The sequence below is a fragment of the Carassius gibelio genome, chromosome A7 (genome assembly GCF_023724105.1).
Source record: "Carassius gibelio isolate Cgi1373 ecotype wild population from Czech Republic chromosome A7, carGib1.2-hapl.c, whole genome shotgun sequence".
Taxonomy (NCBI): Eukaryota; Metazoa; Chordata; class Actinopteri; order Cypriniformes; family Cyprinidae; genus Carassius; species Carassius gibelio.
Genome location: NC_068377.1, coordinates 29,779,183 through 29,799,609, shown reverse-complemented (window position 1 = coordinate 29,799,609; position 20,427 = coordinate 29,779,183). Strand labels below are relative to the sequence as shown.

Sequence of the window (20,427 nt, the reverse complement as noted above, 5' to 3'; positions counted from 1 at the left end):
GATTTTTCTTATGTCAGCTTAAAAATAAACAAGTCTTCCCAGTTTCAGCATATAGATTTATTTGTCTGTTCAAACAAATACAAAACATATAGTAAACAAGAAGACTCTGGTACAAACCGTTCACCCCCAGTTATTTGTAAGTGGTTATTTGAACTTTATGTTTTTATCATTTTAGACTGTACATTTCTTAATATAATCTACAAAAATCATTCTCTTATGGATTTTTATATAATTGTGAGAACATTCAAAACATTAACATCAATCATTTCTTACTAAAGTGACTCAAATATGTGACAGAATTCATTCTGCATGGGTTTTGGTATCTCCTGTATGATGTTGTGTTTGGATAGGAAAGCCTAATACTGCAGCACAATCAGAGTCACAGCTTTCATATAAATACACATAGTGTTTGTGTTTAGCACACATTAGGCAGTGCTGGATTCTGAGGCACAGCTCAGGAGTAGTATTACTACAACCGAAGATGCTCTGCATCTTTGACGATACATACAAAGTTTACACAGTTGAATAATGGATGATAACGGGTCTCGTTGCTGCCTGACTAAGACAGAGGAACCAAAAAGCAGTGATTATTTTGTAAGTGAGAAGATTATAGATTTGATATCATAGTCTCTAAGGAATGCGGGGGACTAAGCTCACTTAAAATGTTTGTGCAAATGAATTACACTGACACATGTTGCTTTTTATACACCTACACATTACAGATCTGCAATAATACAAAAACAAAGAACAACTGACACTTTTCCATAGTCTACACAAGTGGGTAGAGGTGTGACATCAACACCGAGGCACAATGAAAAGACCCTGTTTGCACTAAAAAGCCTTACACGCTTGAATGGACAAGTGACATACATGCTGAGCACTTTAAACATCTTATTCTCAAACTGAGCATATATTATGTACGTACACAAATATATTTTTTAGTAAGTATTTTTTTTTTGAAAATTAATTATCTTTATGGCTCTCCATTTTGGTGTTTAATCAATTATTCAGTATATTAATGTAATCATCCGGACTGTTTGTTAGCTTGATTGATTGATACTAGTCCCTTGTATTGCACCTACATTCACATCTACACAACTATAATATATTGTGCTTAAAACTGATTTAGCGAGCTCTTCTGACATAATTGATTTCAAGTTTTTGAATATTCATATAAAAAAATAACAGGACCAAAATTAATGCATTCTCACAGGCTTTCAGCCACATCACAGACACTAGCTTTGCACCACTATTGGTTTTATTTTTTCCATTTATAACCAAATGCTCTGTTATTTTAATTTTTTTTTGTCTACATACTTGTGAAATAATTAAACTGCATGAAATTGAACTTGTGGGTTACGAGTAAATCTGTAAATGAGTGACTGTAAAGCTGATGGCATCAGTAGTCATATTCTCTGCTTAAAGTCCACAAAGAAAGAAGATACCATTGCAACACTTAATTTCACAATGGAATCTATAAGTTTTCCTTGAACACTTTTTATAATTTAAAATAAAGATCCCAGAGCTTTCCTCAGGAAAGAGAAAAGAGAAAATAACAAAAAAACTATTTCACAATAACAAAGGAATGTGATTAGAATAGGATGATCACATATCAAAATATATAAAAGAAATGCTTCTGAGTGTTTTGGTGTGATGAAATACACTTGAAATGAGAAAATGTCAAATTAAAATACAACTTTGGCTTGTAAAAAAAAAGAAAAAATACTCTTAGGACTGTTGGGACAGAAATAAAAAGATAAAGAGGGGGTAAGAATTATAACATTAGAATGTACTCAATAATAAATAAATAAATAAAATGAACCCTGCCATCTCTGTTGAAGACATGATGTATTTTGGAATTTTTAGCATAAACTAAACAGAAATCTAATTCTGTTTTTCATAGAAAAGAGTGTTTCAGAAATGTAATTGTAAAAATTGCAGGCCATTCCAAACCAGTGTTTATAAGTAATACATTCTAGAGCTTCATGTAATCCTAATGTTGTAATTCTGTTGCACAGCCAATTGAGATAACTAGAGATAACTAGATAATGGAGGCAACTGGAGATAACGGAGAACATTATGTTCTAAAGCAGAACCACATGAACTGTGGAGCAGCTAGTCTCTGTTCATTACTCTGTGCAACCCCCCTCCTTATGAAAAAGCAAAACATAGAGGTATGTGAAAAATCTGAGTTTGATTTCCAGTGTCTATCTGAAAAAGTCTGTCTGCCCGTATGTGAGTGAATGAGTGTGTCTCCACATGTCTGTTCATCAGTCAGCTGATTTCGGTGTCTGCTCATCTTCTGCTGACATTGGAACCGACTGCTCCTTCAGTTCGATCTCTTCTCCAGACTTCTCGTTCTTCTTCTCATCCTCCATCGGGTAGACCACTACACAAAACTTCTGACCCAGGTATGTCACCTTGTCTGAAAACACAAAGAATTCAGATGTAATATAGTGACGTTATCGTTAAACTTAACACATCTTCGAACATCAGTGTTTTCAACTTACCAACAAATATATTGAAGCACTGGGGTTTGTTGTCCCAGTACACGGCCAAGTAATAGACAGGGACTCCAGTAAGCATGATGGCCAAGCCAATGCCACACACCACGGGCTCCGAGTACAGAGAGAAGATCAGCAGAAAGGCCCAGAACAGCAGGTAGATGACAGGCCACACCAGACTGATCTGTTAGTAGCAGAAGTAACATTATCTTAAATTATCATATGTTTTCAGCTTATATGGGAAGTATAGACAGAATACCTGGAACTGGACAATCACATTAAGATCACTGAGCAAAAACTGATATCGATTTTTGGTTTGGGTTTCAGTAATTCACTGCACTTACTTTAATTGGCCGGTGCATATCTGGTTGTTTAACACGCAGCACAATCTGCCCCGCAACCGTGACACCATAGAAGAGGTAGTTGATGAAACCCACATAGTTGATGAGTGTGTACATGTCACTGGTGCATAGCATCAGAAGTGTTGAGATGCACTGCAAGAGAGAGTGTTTGATGTCCATCATGAAGTCAATTGAAGCTCAACAAAAGTAAGAGTGAGGTATAAAGAAGAGTGAGAGGGGGGTATATATAATACTCACAGTGAAGAGTAGGGCTGGAATTGGGGTGCAGCGCTTCACATGAATCATAGCCAGTAAGCTAGGCAGGTGACCTTCACGTGCACCCGCAAAGAACAACCTGAACAATGTGAGGACGACCCAAACATACTGTTATTTAGGATGCCAATATATTCACTAGAAGGGAGTACATACAGACAGACAGACAGGCAGACAGACTGACTGACAGATAGACTGACTGACAGATAGACAGACAGACAGGAAGACAGACAGACGGATAGACAGACAGACACATAGACAGACAGGCAGACTGACAGACAGATAGATAGACTGACAGACAGATAGACAGACAGACAGACAGACAGACAGACAGACTGACTGACAGATAGACAGACAGACAGACAGACAGACAGACAGACTGACAGATAGACAGACAGGCAGGCAGGCAGACAGACAGACAGACTGACTGACAGACAGACAGACAGACAGACTGACAAACAGATAGACAGACAGGCAGGAAGACAGACAGACGGATAGACAGACAGACAGACAGACAGATAGATAGACAGACAGACAGGCAGACTGACAGACAGACAGACTGACTGACAGATAGACAGACAGACAGACAGGCAGGAAGACAGACAGACAGACAGACAGACAGACAGACGGATAGACAGGCAGACTGACAGACAGATAGACAGGCAGACTGACAGACAGATAGACAGGCAGGAAGACAGACAGACGGATAGACAGACAGACAGACAGACAGACAGACAGACAGACAGACAGGCAGACTGACAGACAGACAGACAGACAGACAGACAGGCAGACTGACAGACAGACAGACATGCAGGCAGACTGACAGACAGACTGACAGACAGACAGACAGACAGACATGCAGGCAGACTGACAGACTGACAGACAGACAGACAGACAGACGGATAGACAGACTTACTGATTGACTGACTGACAGACAGACAGACAGATACACCAACAGATAGTTGTGTCTTGTCTATGAATGATGCATGGATGGATGGATGAATGCATGAATGGATGGAGGGACTGACCGAGAGGAGGTGAAGAGGGAGCCGTTGACCCCCCCAAATGTGGACAAGGCCACAGAGATGGGCATGATCCATGACATCACTCCCAACAGCTTCTCACCAAATGTCTGGGAGAGAGCAACAGAGTGGTGAAGGAGAGAAAAGAGAGACAAGCAGAGGAAAAGAGGACGTTGGTTGAATACATGCATTATCATGTTCATATATCTGTGCGGTTTCATTCAGAAAGTCATTAGAATAGAATGCAGTAGATTCTGGAGTCTGATATATCTGTCTGAATGGTATATTGGCAGGCATCAAGAGCTTATTCCAAGTATCAATCATAGAACTTTAAATATTGATACTTGGGTAGATATGTCAAAGAATCTCCTGCATGAAGCAAAACAATGTTAAGTTTGCAGTCTGGTAATGTCTGAGTGCTAAGAATGGACATTGGTCACTCACCACAGCTACAGCATTTGAAGCCAGCAGCTCCTGAGGGCTCATGGCAGTGACGTAAGCAATGTTAGCAAAAACATACACAAAGGTCACGAGGGGAATGGAGATGAAGATAGCACGGGGGAGGTTCCTGTTTTTGGAAAATAAAAATCAAGAGTTCAGTTAGAGGAAGTATGATGCATAAGATTCCAGCTGCCACTTCAGAGCATTGAGCAGTGATGCAGAGCATTTGGCTCTTTCTACTTGTGCATTTTAAAATACTGCAGACCATTCTAACAACTGATTAAATATGTGGTTCTCTGATGGATATTACAAATTTGTATCTTGTTAACACTAAGTAAATATTGAGATGAGAATTGGCTTACACGTATGGGTCGACGAGTTCCTCTGTAACATAATTGAGGAAATTCCAGCCGCCATAGGCGAAGGACCCCTGTAGAAATGCTAATGCGATCAGACCGACATCATAGTCTTGAAAAGGCTCGAAAGCATTGGCAGGCTCCAACCAGTAATACTCGCCTGGAGAAAGAAGAAAGGGAACAACAGTTAACAAATATTAAAAGGGAAATTCCTTATAAAATGCCTTTTGTTCATTTGCTAGTTAGTTAATCTTTAGAAAAAGCTTTCACCCGAAACAGCTTAAAGTAATAACAAAAACAGCAAATGAAGGTCAAGTTCCCTTATCAAGGACCAACATGTCATCATGATTGTAGTAACATAGTTACTAAGTTTATGCAAATCAAGAAAAAAATCAGCAAGATCAAGCTGGTATCATGATGTTATTTTTTCCAGCAAGGGGCCTTTGATCAATACGGTCTACCATCTTTGACAGCTAATAATCCACCCAAAAGCAGCTTGACCCAGTAGAAACAAGCTACCATGTTACAACATACAACTACAACTTTTAACTGGTTTGGGCTAGATTTTTTTGAGCCTACTTTTTTGTTCCTTCGGCCATATTATTAACACTAGAACTGCCATGACGGTCTAAATGACCGTTTTGAAATGTATATGTACAATAACTTTGTTGAATAAAAAAATACAATCTTGCTGGTTTGTGACTTTTCCTAAAAGTGTTTCTATTTTTACTTACAATAGATTTTATATAAATTACATAAAAGGCAAAAAAAATATGAGCATTTCTACCTATTAAAGCCATAACGGTCATATTGACCGCTCTAAATCTCGCACGATTCTATTGTTCTTTCCCGCGTTTTATTGTCTCTATCAGCTTCTCCAGTACATTTAGCATATGCTCATTTGATTATAAATACAAATTCTTGGACTACAAATTATTATTGCCTTTTAAAAAATAAATTTATAAAGAGTTTATAGGGAGCGTTTAGAAAATGTCTAATACAAATAATAGAATGAAGAGAAATATGACTTTTGCCATGGCCTTGGAAATGCTTCACAATCTGGACAGTGATGACTCTGATGCAGGGGCGCTGTCTGAGGTGGAAAGTGACAGCGACCTTTCCTGGGTGCAAGACAACAGTTCATCCTCATCAGAGAGTGAGTCAGAGTCCGTAAAAAGGAAAAAGAGGCGGTTACCTTCCTCGGAGATTAGGGAACCAGATGGGAAAAAGTAAGCGCGAGTTGCCCCCCTCCGCAAAAGAGCAAGCGGAGTTGTATAACACAAAAGTGCTAAAATGTGCGGATGCGACGCTCACGATATACCAGGGAAAGCCGAGGAAGAATGTGTGCATTTTGAGCTCCGTGCACACAAGCGTGGGCATCACCGATGGGCCGAAAGCAAAGCCGGAGTCTGTGACCTATTACAACAACACCAAGTATGGGGTGGATGTCCTAGATCAGATGGCACGGGCATACTCTGTGAAAGGCGGTACGCGTAGATGGCCAGTGGCTGTATTGTACAACATCCTCGACCTTGCTGGAATCAATGCCCACATCCTCTTCAAGGAGTGCACCAGCAGCAAAATTGCCCGGAGGAAGTTCCTGCTGCGACTGGCAGAGGAGCTGAGAGCGGAGTTCATGGAGGGAAAAAGGGCAGCATCGCAGTTGACACAAGGTCCCAACCAAAAAAATCAACCCCCGCAACTGACACCAAAACGGAGACAGTGCCAGGTGCGGAGAATCTGCAAACAAAATAAAACGCACGACACCTGCTGAAAATGACACAAACCCGTGTGTGGAAATTGTGCGAGAAGAACAGAAGTAACTTGTGTTGACTGTGAATCTTAAATAGCCGAGCACGATATAGATTTATTTAATATAGAATTTGTAGCATAATTGTTTTATGGTTCCAAACTTCGTTCGTGACTCTTTTTAACTTTAGAGCTGCTTGTTTCCAGCTTATGTTCTGTGTTATAATGTATCATAAATGTTGTAACATTTTTTTTCATAATCAAATAGATCATTTTAAATGTTATTTTGTTGTTCTGAGTTATGTAAAATAAATACAGAGAAATACTGAATATGCAATAATTACATTTTACTATGAAATGATGCGAATATTTCTAAATTTATAATTATCATTTTTAACTAAATAAAAAATGTAAATGTTGGTGTTATTTGTTTTTTTAAAAGATATCCTAACACAGTTAATACATTAATCTCTCATTTGGGCAATTTATTTAGAGATTATAGCGTTTATAATATAGCGGTCAAAATGACCGCTCACGGCTGTTCTAGTAGTTTTGGAATTCTGGCGCTTCTAGTGTTAATACCACATTTCTAGGGTCAGGTTTTTGGGTCACATGTACTGAACATGTCTGAACTCTCTCTGAGAGCATATGTGACCCTGAAGACCCCACATTAAATAGTAGCCAGTGACAACTAACCCAAATCCACTTTTTTTTAGAGATTCTGCGTGGAATCACATCTGTCTCTCTAATTTTATCAGGTCAGCGTCTGAGCTAACAGGCTGTCAGCAGTGTGATCATTATTGAATCCTTTCTGACACACCAGCTGTGAAAGCTGCATTATCAGTGTTATTCTTTATTAGAGGTTTCAACCCAGTGAGTTCTGCTGAGACAATGAAGTGCTGTGCTTTTAGTTTTTCTGGAGATTTTACAGAGCTGCTAGAGATGAAGCAACATGCCCTAGAGAACAAGGAGTCACGTATACACACTTCTACAAATGCACACTCTCTGTTATTTAGCACAGGCCTTCTTCAATAGCCAGAAATATATTACAAGCTCACACACACATACATACATAGACATATGGTGCCTACCCTTGCAGATTTGTACGATGCCCATGATGATGATAAGAATGAGGGCCAGAAGTTTCCCTGCAGTGAAGACATCCTGCACTCGTGTTGCCCAGCGCACACTAGAGCAGTTCACCCAAGTCAGCAGCACTGAAACAAAGACATTGAGGTTACAAGGCTGGTTACACACACACACACACACATTATGAGCCTTTGGTGAGATTAATGGCGCCATGCAGTTTGAGCAGTCTAGAATGCCAAAGGATTATAAAATAATGCTTTCAGCTATGAGGAATTAATCAGACACTAAATAGACATTTTTATTATATATAAACATTGGAATGCACTGCAACATCTGACAACGATAGACGGGGTGACATAAGGTTAAAGTCAGTGCACAATAATTATGATAGGAAATTTTTTGACTACATTTATTGATTTGGCAGATGTTTTTATTTGAAGCAACTCGGTATGTTTATTCATTTTTCAAATCTACAATTAAGGCATTGCTAACATCATTCTACTGGAAAGTATTAAGCAGTGATTTTTAACATCATGATTACAAAGAGATAAAATTTAATATTTGTACTTTTTTTTATTTATTTTTCTTATTAAAAGGTGATTCAAAATCAGGACAAAAAAGTAGCCAGTTAGAGCATCTAAAATTATTATACTTTTTTTCCCCCTTATAGATTCATATACAATTTTACTTATTTAAACTTTTAGTGATAAAGTTAACGTGCTAAATGACATGGTCACATGCACAGTCTTCTGATAAAATGTGACAGACATATTTGGTTATAAAAAACAGAGGGATGCAAGAAACCTGAGTGTGCAAGTAAACTTTGAGTCTTGCACTTTTGAGAACTTGCAAGACAAGCAAAAATGCTTCTTCATGATTTGCACATCAGAGTTCAGCTTTGTCCTTTTTCTTTCACATGCTATTCGTGTACTTGTAGACAATAAATAATTTGAATCACCCACTGCAACAGGTAGTTAATCAGGCTGATACTGCTTTGTATATTATATTAATCTATTAATGGAGCAATTAGGTACAAAACTAGTGTGACCTGGGCATGAACTGAGATTGTTTGTGTACAGTGGCCAAACATAGTTAGAATTCTTGGCTCTCATTCAGTGTCAAACAGCTTACACCTGTGAAAGCATCTAGTCACGACAGAAGCAGACATTACAATGCCAGTCAACTGCAATAAGGAGGGGTGTATTTTGTTACACAAACTCCTTAATAATTATTGTTTGTGGCTAATCGGGCACAAACAGTTTGACAGTGCAAAGCGACACCCTGCCTAATGCAATGTGAAGGGAACACAGTCAAACCAAACACTACAAAACTTTGGGTGAGGAGGTGTAATCCTTATGTCTTATCTCTGTGTAAAATAAACACTGCCTTGCTGTACAGAGCAATGACGTGCCTTTAACTCGTGTCTTGAGATAAGGGCAGTGCATTCTGGGAAATGGACGTCTTAGAAGGTGGTGTTTGTGAAACTCTTTTTGTAAAAGAAAAATAAGCAGAGACAGGATGAAGATAGTTATAGAGTGTTTCCTTACAAAATGAAGGTAGTGAAATCTGCAGTACATAGTATAAATTAACTCATGATCTCAAATGTTGAGATCAGAAGGAAGGCAATGCAAAGACTGTGTTTTCCACAACTTGGCACTGAACAGCTTCTTGTTTTATTCTGACCCATCTTTATCGTTTATCGAGGATGTTTTATAGTACAGTGATCTCTTATATGTCAAAGGATCAAGGAAATTTAGATTTCTCAGTTCGTGACCCCTTTAATAATCAACATTTCTCTCATCACTTATTAGATTGATTTTTTTTTCACTGAGTATGTCAGAATAGTTGTGTCCCAATTTGCAATTACAGTGGGTATAGAAAATAATCACTCCCATTAAAATAATCACATTTTGTTGCTTTACAGTCTGAAATGCAGTCAAACACAGTTTTTGTTTTATCCAGCTGTATGTACTCAGTGCAACTTTTAACATCAAAGTGAAAGATATAACACCAACATCTTATATCTACTGTACTAATGCACTATTTTATGGCATTTTGTATAAACAGTGTTTATGCTAAAAATTCCAAAAGGAAAAAGTGTCTTGATGATACAAAATACCTTACTGATGCATTTAATTAACAAAAAACGAAGTATGAAATGTTGGGCACTTTATACACCAAATTTTCACAGCTTTCCTTACGTAGCAAAATGAGTAGCATAGTAAGCCATTTGGGACACAACAATTGCATTTTTGGATTGGCTTCTCTGAAAAAATATAAATGCAATGCTGCTGGTTTTTGGCCAAAAGATGGTGTCTTAAATGGTAGCTTAAAATGTAGTAGGCTACTTTTTAAAATAGTTTTTATGTCAGGAGTGTGCCTATGTTCCCTTAAGATGCTGCCTATTTGGCAGCGTTTGAAAGACAGCCATGCGCACACTTACAGACATAGTTTTCTAAGAATTGCTGTATTGGTTCTAGAATTAAAATGCATAAAGGAAGTAAAGAGGTATAAATCACTAGGGTACTGTGCCATAGTGTCCACGTTTGCCCTTTCACTCACTTCCTGCCATTCTCTAAACAAACCAAAGGCAAAACTAAATAAGAAGAAAAATGCTTTAGAGCTGCTTGAGAACATCTGGTTACTTAAAAAAAACTTTTAACTTCATCCAATCAGAACAATTTGATTGTAATATGGTCCCTCTTCATTTAGAGCCTTAAAAGCACACAATGAATGCTGGATCAGCTCTGTTACCCTACAAACTGGACAAACAGCTTGTACTGGTTTACAAGCCAAAAGTGAAATAGATCATTCTGACTCAGATTCATACACGAACAAAAGTTATGAACAGTTTTTAAATCTATTTAATAACTAAACCAACTAAACAGCTGTTAAGGCTAGAAACTTAACACACTTCTTTTAAAGACAAGGTGAAATCTCACCTTATATCTCCTCTCGACCTCATTCTTTTTCCTAGGGTCTCTGTTGTTTGTCTGTCTACATACAGCATGCAGTATTTGTAGCTCCAATGTGAAATTTGCAGAAGGCGCATGCTTCAAGGCTTCTTGATGCTTTGAAAAACATCATTCCATTCATCTTCACACACCCTTATCTCTCTCACTCTCATCTCTCTCTATTCCCCACACTTTTTCCCACAACCTTTCTGTCCACTCTCCCAGAATAAGACCCCTCAGCTTTCTTCAGTCACACATTAATCCATCCATCTCTCTCTTTCTGTCAGTCCCAAAAAACTGTTTCTCTAGCCCTGGCTTAAAATGTTTTTTCGCTTGAGCGTGATTTGACCTTATGGTCAAACACAAGAGGCTTTGTGGCAACCTGGCAACCTTGTGTGCATGCGCTATCAGAGAAAGATGTCTAAAATATACAAGTGTAAGCAAGTGAATCACAAGCAGATGTGGAAATTGTGATTGTGTAAGTTGTTGTTGAATCTGTGAGGTAAACAACATAAAACAACGTTTTCAAAATATACAGGATTTATGCAAAGTTTTTCATCTTATGAGTTTTCAAAATATTTAAATAACCTTAATATATTTTCAAGTCCAAGCCACATTCTCCATTAAATTTTATTTTCTAAAATTCACTTGTTGCAATTCGTAAATGATTAATTAATGTAGAATTATTTATTTTTTATTACTAGAATATAATTATAATATTGGCCGTAACATGAAAACAGCAATATCAATAGCCATCTCAATATGCATGTCAAAATCCCTAAAATCCCAAAATACTAGGACAATGTTTTTCCTTCTGGTACTCACACAAGCAGATGGCAGCGAGCAGACGCAGACCATTCTCGGGGGGGAAGCAGGTGGGGAACAGAGGCTGCAGGACGTAGTTGGAGAAGGTGAGGGCAATAACCGCCTGGTTAGTGGGGTAGATCACCAACACAGCAATCCACAACCGCAAAAACCTGTAGCATAAAAACACATACAGATGTTATAATGTCCCTCAAAAATTGAAACTATCTTTCATCTCCAAAAACACATAATAGTTATGATTATTTTCATCTACTGGCATTGTGTTGTTTGCACATAGCAATGTCTTTATTCTTAGGATAGACTCTCTTTATCGCCATCATTTGTTGGTGATGAGTGAAATCAAGTCACGACTGAGTGACCAGCTAATGGCTGTACACTATAATTTTTTTTTTTTTTTTTGGCAGTTTGTAAGTTTGTTGAATATCTGACATAAATGAACACTTAGATACTGTATGATCATGTTAAAATTGCCTTTACACTTAGGTTTGCATTACTAATAGTATGTCACCTACTTACCCTGCCAGCCCTCCGAAGATGTCCTTGACGTAAGAGTAGTCCCCTCCAGATTTGGGGATAGTAACACCCAGCTCAGCGTAGCAGAGAGCTCCGATCGCTGTTATAATGCCTGTGATGATCCATACAATGAGGGCCAGGCCCACTGAACTGGCATTTTCCAACACTCCCTTTGGACTGACAAAGATTCCAGAGCCAATAATATTTCCTGTAAAAGAGAAAAACGAGAGCTTTGGTATTGGAAATTGGAGTTAATGTAGGACAGCAGGACAAAATGAGAGAAGTGGATTCAAGTGTGAAAAAGGTGGAGCTGCTATGTCACCATATAATCTTTCAATCCTCACCATTACCTCTAAAAATGGATGTCTGGATGGATCTAATAAAGTTCTCCAATTTAAAAGCCATTTGAATGGAACAGCCTTTATTTGAAATAAGGATTTAAGAAGATTTTAGATTTGTAAGAATGCATTGGGGATACATATTTTGAAAAGTTGATACTTATTTTTGTGTTTTGATCCATATTATAAATCTATACTACTTAATCTAATTGACCATTATGCTGCTTCCCTAATTCTATGCATGCCCTAAATTACTTTCCTACATGTGTGCACCCTAAATTGAATAGGAAGGCATGATAAGATGACAGTGTGACACACTTCAGGAAATGTAGAGAAAAGTGAGACCTAACAATGACAAAGAGAAAATGGCGATATATTGAAGAAAAGCAGAACAGTGTATAAATCAATAGGAAATGAAATTGCCAGTGAGGCTGAAAAAAAGAGAGAAGGAAAGAGGATGGAGAACAGAGAGAGAGAAAGCAGGTGGTGAGAACAATTCACAGACAGCAGATTGTAATTTGCTGAGTTCGTATTCAGTGTGACTAATGGAGTGAGTACACACAGCAAATATATGGGGGCTTGTGTATTTGTCTAGCTATATAACAGTGTGTGCACTTACTATGTGATCTATGGCTGTCTGTGATAAATATATTGGCCCAAGAAAATATTTAGATACTTAAGTCGCACATATAAATATGGAAATTCAGATATGTATGAACTGGAGAGTTTCTGCCCTATTACCTATGTGCCCTAATTTTCCTGTGGGATTGTCATAAATATGATAAAGTAGTATGCTACACACAGTGTAAATAAGTAATCAGATGACTTCTTCTCTGCAGTCATGCCATCACGATTCATATGCAGAATAATCTGATCTAAAAGAATATCCATAAACCTTCATGACTAGACGTGATCATTCAGCGTCTGTCTTTTGTTCTTCTCCCTCTTCAGTTCTCTCTTTTAAGCTCTGGTATGAAAAAGCTCTGACACAAATTTCAGCATATCCCATGACCTCAAAGTACAAGTTACACAACTTAACAATCAGAGATATCTTTTACTATTGCCAAAGCTTGTAGGGATTGATTCTAGTTTCATGATCAGCCAGCTGGAGTATTGTTTGACTATATGGAAAATAGCTGTGAAATGTGGACATCAACCTGTTTTAAGCTGTTTTACCGTTAAAGGGGCTGACAGATCAATGTGCACACTTGTAGACTGAGAACTCTTGCTGACTCAAGTGGGAAAAAATGCAGATGGATTTCCTGTTCATATTGCATCCTTTTGCTTCCCTAGCGAGTGTCCACAACACAACATCGCAGGCCAAACAGCAGCAATCCTTGATTTAAAATTCTAGTTTTCAGTCTTCTCACACTGATCTAATAATACCGTGCTAAGTCTTGTCAAACTCTACACTGAAGTCACGCCTTTTAGATCAAAGCCCTTTTATATAATGGCAACATCTGGCTTTTTACTGTACAACATGCATGCAAATTAGCTTTACCAGATTTAAAAATACTGTTTTGTATTGATTTGAGTTGAGATAGTGGCATTGATCTGGTTAGTGACTTTTTGTTAGCTGTGCTTCATATATCACTACTCTATTTACTGACAACAGACTATGAAAAATTTCGCTAACAAGATTTATTCAGGATTTAGGTCATTGATTGCCTATATCAGGCAAGGGTGGTCAAAGTCGGTCCTGGAGAGCCACAGTCCTGCAGAGTTTTGCTCTAACCTTCATAAAGCTTGTAGTAGCCCTCAGACCTTGAGGAGTGTTTGATAAGGTTGGAGCTTAACTCTGCAGGACTGTGACTCTCCAAAAACAAAACTGGCCACCCCTGGCCAACATATAGCTGCACAGTGTGGTGCCAAACCGTCCGCAGTGAACTGACTTACCTTAAAGTGAGTTCACTCTTTGCTATCAGCTTATCATATTTATATGTCAATCAATGTGCAGAGACATTGCTCGTTTATTGTACAGTGATGTACAGTACTGGTACTTTGGGCCTATTTATTAGGCCTACTCTTGTAAACATGCTAGCTGAGATGAATCCCTCTCAACTGTCCTATTGCTTTTCTTTTCTTTTCTTTCATTTAATTTTAATCAGCATACCAACCTTTAATTTGTGACTGTACCTGATCAAGAACTTGAGAAATTAAAAATAATGGAATTGAGTTGCTGACTGCTTACATCTAGTTTGACACACATAAAACTTTGAAAGCTTGTCACCAGCTTGATGTATGATGTTCTCCAATACATCCAACATAGTTTCTTTGTATAACATTTGAGGCAAGCTTGCATTTTAATCTGAATCATTTCACAATCTCTCTCTCTTTCATTCACCTACAGAAGATCTGTCAACCTTTCCTCTTCTAAAACTTGTTTCCAAATGTACTACTCCAGCAAAATTGACATAAAAAATGGGGCTGAGCAAGTCAAATCCGTGTCCGTGATTCTTTGCCAGGTAAATGAGGGTTCAGTATCACATTGAAGGGGTTGATAAGGATAAAAATGGCAGCAGTTATAAAGTATTCTGATAAATTTAATGAAGCACACAGACAACAAAGGCTTGATGAAAGCTTTGAGTGATCCGAAATGACAATCACCTGATAATGATGTTCACGTGGGGCGACAGAGCATGTTAATGTGTGACCTGACCTGATCGAGATTGCTGAAGAGGATTATCATATAGCTGCAAATAAAATGTGGGTTGGGATTATCTCGGGTGGGTTTTACTTTTATCATTACATCAAATATATTTGTATAGCTTAATGCTGCCTAAAGCAATACATGTGGATTGCTCTGCAACAAACTCAGCAATAACCAACATGACAATTTAACAAAAATTCAGTCACATTTCCTGTCTTCGCTTCCACCTCACGTCACACTTTCTCTACCACTGACCTGATTTCTTTACCGCTGACAAGAGAAAGTAAAGAACACCAAATTGGCATAGTCATGGCAGATGCATTTTATTTAAAAGTCTTGTTCCGTTTATGTTTTTTAAACCACAATGTTCTATTCCGAAAAGAAAAAGCTTAAGAAGCACATGCATATCTTGCAGAAGTCTTTATTAGTGACAGTAGTAAAGATTCTGCCAATTGTCAGTCCCCAAATCTGCTGACAACCTTGTTAATGCATAGTGCACACTTTATATTTTAGGTAAATTATATTCTTCTTTTAAATGCATTTGTAACATGTTATTTTTTATCATTGCATCTTGTAAAATATTTAACTACAAAAGATAGTGATCTATAGCTAGTTTTTGTTTGACCAATACTGATTATTTTACTGATCATCACAATGATGAATAAAAAAGAATTAGTCTGCAGCAGCTAAACATAATGGCCATGAATATTTTAAAATAACAACAACATTATTGTGTACAAACTAAGATTAATATTTAAAATATTAAATTTGACATTCTTTATGAGATGATATTAAATAAGCTGCCATTAAAAAAAACTTATCATAAGCTATGCTACTCCAGGCTAGGCCTACTATTCATTCGTTTTTGATTTTACCAGCGTAAATGACCTATTTTCTATTTCATAGATCTTATTATTAGTATGTATGTGAGAGAGAAGCAGAGTGCAAGATTTCAGTTCTATTCAGCCTTATCCAATCAAGAGCATGGTTGACCATACATCCGTTTAAAAACCACTTTGAAAAATATATTTAAAGGAACAAACGGAACACTCACCGACAATAATGCCACAAGCACTGACGAGACCAATCTCCTTCTTCAGCCCCACTGATGACTCTCCAGAGGCTTTCCCGGTGTCTGCGGCTCCCTCCTCGCTGGTGCTCGTGGCCGCGCTGCCTCTTTGTCTCGGTCCATCCGTCATGTCGGTAATTGAGACGTCCAGTCCTCGATATTGAGCGCTGATGCAAGAGCCGCGCTTGACCTGTGCCGCTGCTACCCAACAATTGTTGCAGTCAGATCTCAGATAGCGACTGTAATGTAACTGTTATAGTACATAAACAACCCGAATACTATCTCGAACAAAATATGCCACTATGTGCACTTTATCTTTCCTCTCTTATCAACGTGAGGCTCTCTGAAGCATGTCTCTGTATATATCGTGTGTAGCTACGTTAGTGGCAGAGTAAGATGGGCGACTGCCGTGAAAGGCTATAAAATATGATTAAAATAAGGGACTGTCTGTCAGTGTCATTGAATGTTCCCTTTCCGTGCGTTAAAAATCCATTTCGAGCGTAACAAAAACTACGCTAATACTCCATTCGCAATTTTTATGTGTCAGTTTGTTGCAGTCTGTTAAGGTTATCCAGGTTTTAATCTGCCGTTTAAGTTAAACCAAAACGCCGATTTAGAAAGGCCGAAAACCTATTCACAAATTTCTCCTTCTTCCTGTAACTTACCTAGGCTATTAAATATCGGATGTTTCCTCGTTCTTAAGGCAAGGTGTGCATCTTTTTGGCAAGGACTCTGACTAAAAGCCTTTGGCTAGTTCAGTGCATGCGCTGTCTCCAGTGAGTGGTCCAAGCGCCTCCACAGTGTACTATCACTCCTAATCTTAGCCCCCTCCTTACCCGTCTCCTCCCCTTCTCCCACGTCACCGCTTCATGCTTTTTGTTGTTTTTTTAAACGTTTTTTTTTAAGTCGTTGAACAGCACAGTACGGAACATGACGTACCTGAACCCAATTAGATTGTTCTATCGTTTTTTTTATAAACGTGTTGGTACAAATATTACATAATAACACTGTCGCAAGGAAGAGTGAGGCCCTTTAAAATACTTTACAAATGCTCTTCTAGTTATGTAAACGTTTTAGTTATTACAAAAATTAGTAAGAACCAGTATGTTCACCTGCCACCAAACAGAGCAAGTTACGTTTGCTTGAGGAAGTAACCATTATCGGCTTGAGCGCTTTCTGTTGCAGTTCATCTGAAACAAGTCTACACCCCCCCCCCCCCCCCCCACACACACACACACAGGGGCGCTGCACAAGATCCCTGGCCCTATGCATAGGCAGTCCTAATGGGCCCCCCTCCCCTTGAAAATATATTTTCCAGACTTTTCAAGGGCCCTCTCTTCCTTTGGGGCCTGGTAATCAGTACTGGTTTTACCCCCAGTCCAGCGCCCCTGCACACACACACACACACACACACACACACACACACACACACACACACACACACACACACACACACAACAGAGATATATATACACAGCAAAAGTGATCTATGAAATTATGTTAGGCTAAATATCAACGTTTTTGTGCCTATTTGTGCCTAAAAAAATAAAATAAATTAAAACATTTAGACCCTTGAGGTAGACTAAGATTGACTTTATCCCAGAACTGGCACAGAAGGTTGTTACTAGTGTTATTATTTGTATTTTTGTTTATTTAAAATATGGCATCATCATCATCCTGAACGTGCTAGACTTATATCAAAATGTTATAATTTAAAAGTATTCAAAAGTAAATCCACGTGGTTCTTAAAGGGGGGGCATCTTCCCCCATTTTACACTATATATATATATAAATTAATATATGTCTGACAGCCAATTAGATTGCTGTCATATATGCACAATTCAGAAACCCTTGTTATTGGCAACACTGACAGCAACTGAACTTTTTTTAGGTTGAGGTGGGTGGATATATTTTTTACAGTGGACCTGTATCCAGTTTTAGACAGGCCTCCAAGGCATATGTCATGCCTAATGATCTAGAACAAATTCAATTGTACTTTAGAGTAAGCATATATTTTGTGACTACACTGCGAGTCATAAGATCAAACAATACCTTATTTGTGGGGTTTCACAAACACCAAATCTATGCTGGCTTCAAAATCCGACCAGACACTTTTATAGACTGGATGTGTCTGGTTGCCTATAAAGGCAGCATTTTTCAGCTTTCAGACCCTCCAATTTTAACAGCATCAATTAAAACACACACAAGCATGCAGACACACACACACACACACTTTTAGACCAGCATAGTAATTGTCTTAGTTGGGCAAAGTGCATTCCTTTGGAAGAGATACAGAGTGTTTCAGTGGTCATAAATTTACTTAATTCTCATGATCTCTTGAACCAATCAAGAGATAATATAGACATAAAAAGGAGAGTAGGAGAGCAGTTGAGATAAATGTAATATTTTTGCAACTGCACCATATTGTTCATTATTACATGAATCAAAGTGGACAAGAAGACTCCAGAACTGTGCTGTCATTGATAAATAGGCTATTGCTTGATATCTTATTGGCACTCATAGGCACACACACGTGTACACATAGCCACACGCGGCCATCATGATGGTCTTCTTTCTCATTAATTTGCTCAGAGAGCAGAAGCAGGGCATTGGGTCAGACTTTACCGGTTAAATAGCATCTTACAAACAACAGTGAGCCATGAGTAAACACAAGATACAAGGGAGTAGACCTTAGAGCAGCCTGTAGAGGTCAATATGACATTCGTTATGAGATTAAATTAATTTGATATCAATATTCATGCTCTAAGTCTGACCATTTACTCATATCTATTCATCTCTTATTCATGGAGCTCAATGAGTGTGATTTCAAAACAATATTTCAGACATTATATTTTTATAACATCAAGTCAGAGTAGTTTCTAATTTATGTTTTGCTCTGCACAATAAATTTTTTTCCTTCAAGTTTTAAGTAAAAACCTGTTTTAAACAAGAAAAACTTGTAAGGGGTAACAAAAAAAGTCAAAACAAATAGCAAATATAATATAATATAATCGTTAAATTATATATTTTTGCATTGCAGTATTTTAAATATATTTAATAAAATATATTCAAACATTCAAAAAAAACTATTTATGCTTTTGTTGCCTTTGTCCCTATAAACTATGCCTGCCATCAGAGGCATTAACATTTTATTAATCATCTGAAAATAGTACATGTTGTTCTATTCAACCTTCAACCTTCACAGAGTGTAAATGTATAAACTGTCTTATAAACTAATCTTGTCTGGACTGGCCCAATCTCCTCTTTTTAATCAGCAAGACAGTGGACAGATAAACATGTCAAATCCACATGAGCGAGTGGCATGTTACGCTGAAGGCATGAGGAAGTACACAGAAAACAAACTGCTGTTTCGATGGAGACTTTCCTGTCTGATCTGATTGATAACCTATACCTGTGGAGAGTGCTCTTTAAAGGACACAGCTATAATGTTATAATGTGTGAAGGAAGAAAAGGGCTGAGAAATGGGAGAGATGCAGCCAGTTATAAAGAAAAGACTGTGAACGACATTTCATAGACTGTTACACACTTTCAGAAAAATGATCATGGCTGGTGAGAAAGGCAGAGTATTGAGATTAAACTCCAGTTGATTGTCAAATGTCAGCAACATTTAGCCTTCAACATACTGATAAATGGTTGCTTACATTGATATGGCCATTATTACCCTTTGTCTTCTCAAATGTACTCCTCTTTCTCAGTGATAAGAGCTCACTAGAAACCATTGAGATTCACAGAGATATGAGGTTAATTAATACCCAAAGCTTTTACTTCCGTTTACTGCCCAATGAGTGGAAAAAATCTAAGCAATGACAATATAAATGCAAAAGAAGAGCACAGCAAGACAAATAAGCCAATCTTAGCCTCAGAGAAAACTGAACTATAACCAGATTACATTTAGGGACAGTACAGATACTTAATCAGCACCAGTTTATTGAGAGCTATTGCCTAAGCAGCACGCCTTTCATCTTATTTACGACCCGTTTTCAGCTTGACACAGTAATATTTTTTTGATCAATGGATATGGGCCGTGACATTTCATTTTCCCTGGCTTATATCACACTGGCGAATCATTAAAATTTCACATACTTCTAATACAAATAGTTGCATATTATATCAGCATAGTAATGTGAGTAAACAAATATAATACGAATAAATTATTATAATATGAATTTCAGACATGCAACTTAGCATCAGACCCACTGTACAAAGGAGGTCACAATGTTACACAATTACTTGATTACTTTCATTAGTGTCTGCAGAATCACTCACACACATTTCTATATAT

The 20,427-nt window shown here is 37.8% G+C and overlaps 1 protein-coding gene across 2 annotated transcripts; it reads right to left on the bottom strand.

The window, feature by feature from the left end:
- Nucleotides 1–35: 35 nt before the first annotated feature.
- Nucleotides 36–16,948, bottom strand: LOC128017130 (large neutral amino acids transporter small subunit 2-like). Of its 2 annotated transcripts, none has more exons than XM_052602356.1 (12): nt 16,790–16,948; nt 16,110–16,325; nt 12,071–12,275; nt 11,555–11,706; nt 7,778–7,903; nt 4,944–5,097; nt 4,585–4,708; nt 4,147–4,250; nt 3,104–3,200; nt 2,849–2,998; nt 2,511–2,688; nt 36–2,425 (listed from the first exon to the last, which is right to left on the bottom strand). In XM_052602356.1, exons 2-12 carry the CDS (start codon nt 16,252–16,254, stop codon nt 2,271–2,273), a joined length of 1,590 nt encoding a protein of 529 aa, XP_052458316.1. In that variant the 5' UTR covers nt 16,255–16,325; nt 16,790–16,948; the 3' UTR covers nt 36–2,270. The 2 variants fall into 2 exon arrangements, with proteins under 2 accessions (XP_052458316.1, XP_052458317.1); XM_052602357.1 differs by having other exon boundaries at nt 16,110–16,322; nt 16,790–16,942.
- Between the last annotated feature and the right edge of the window lie 3,479 nt (nt 16,949–20,427).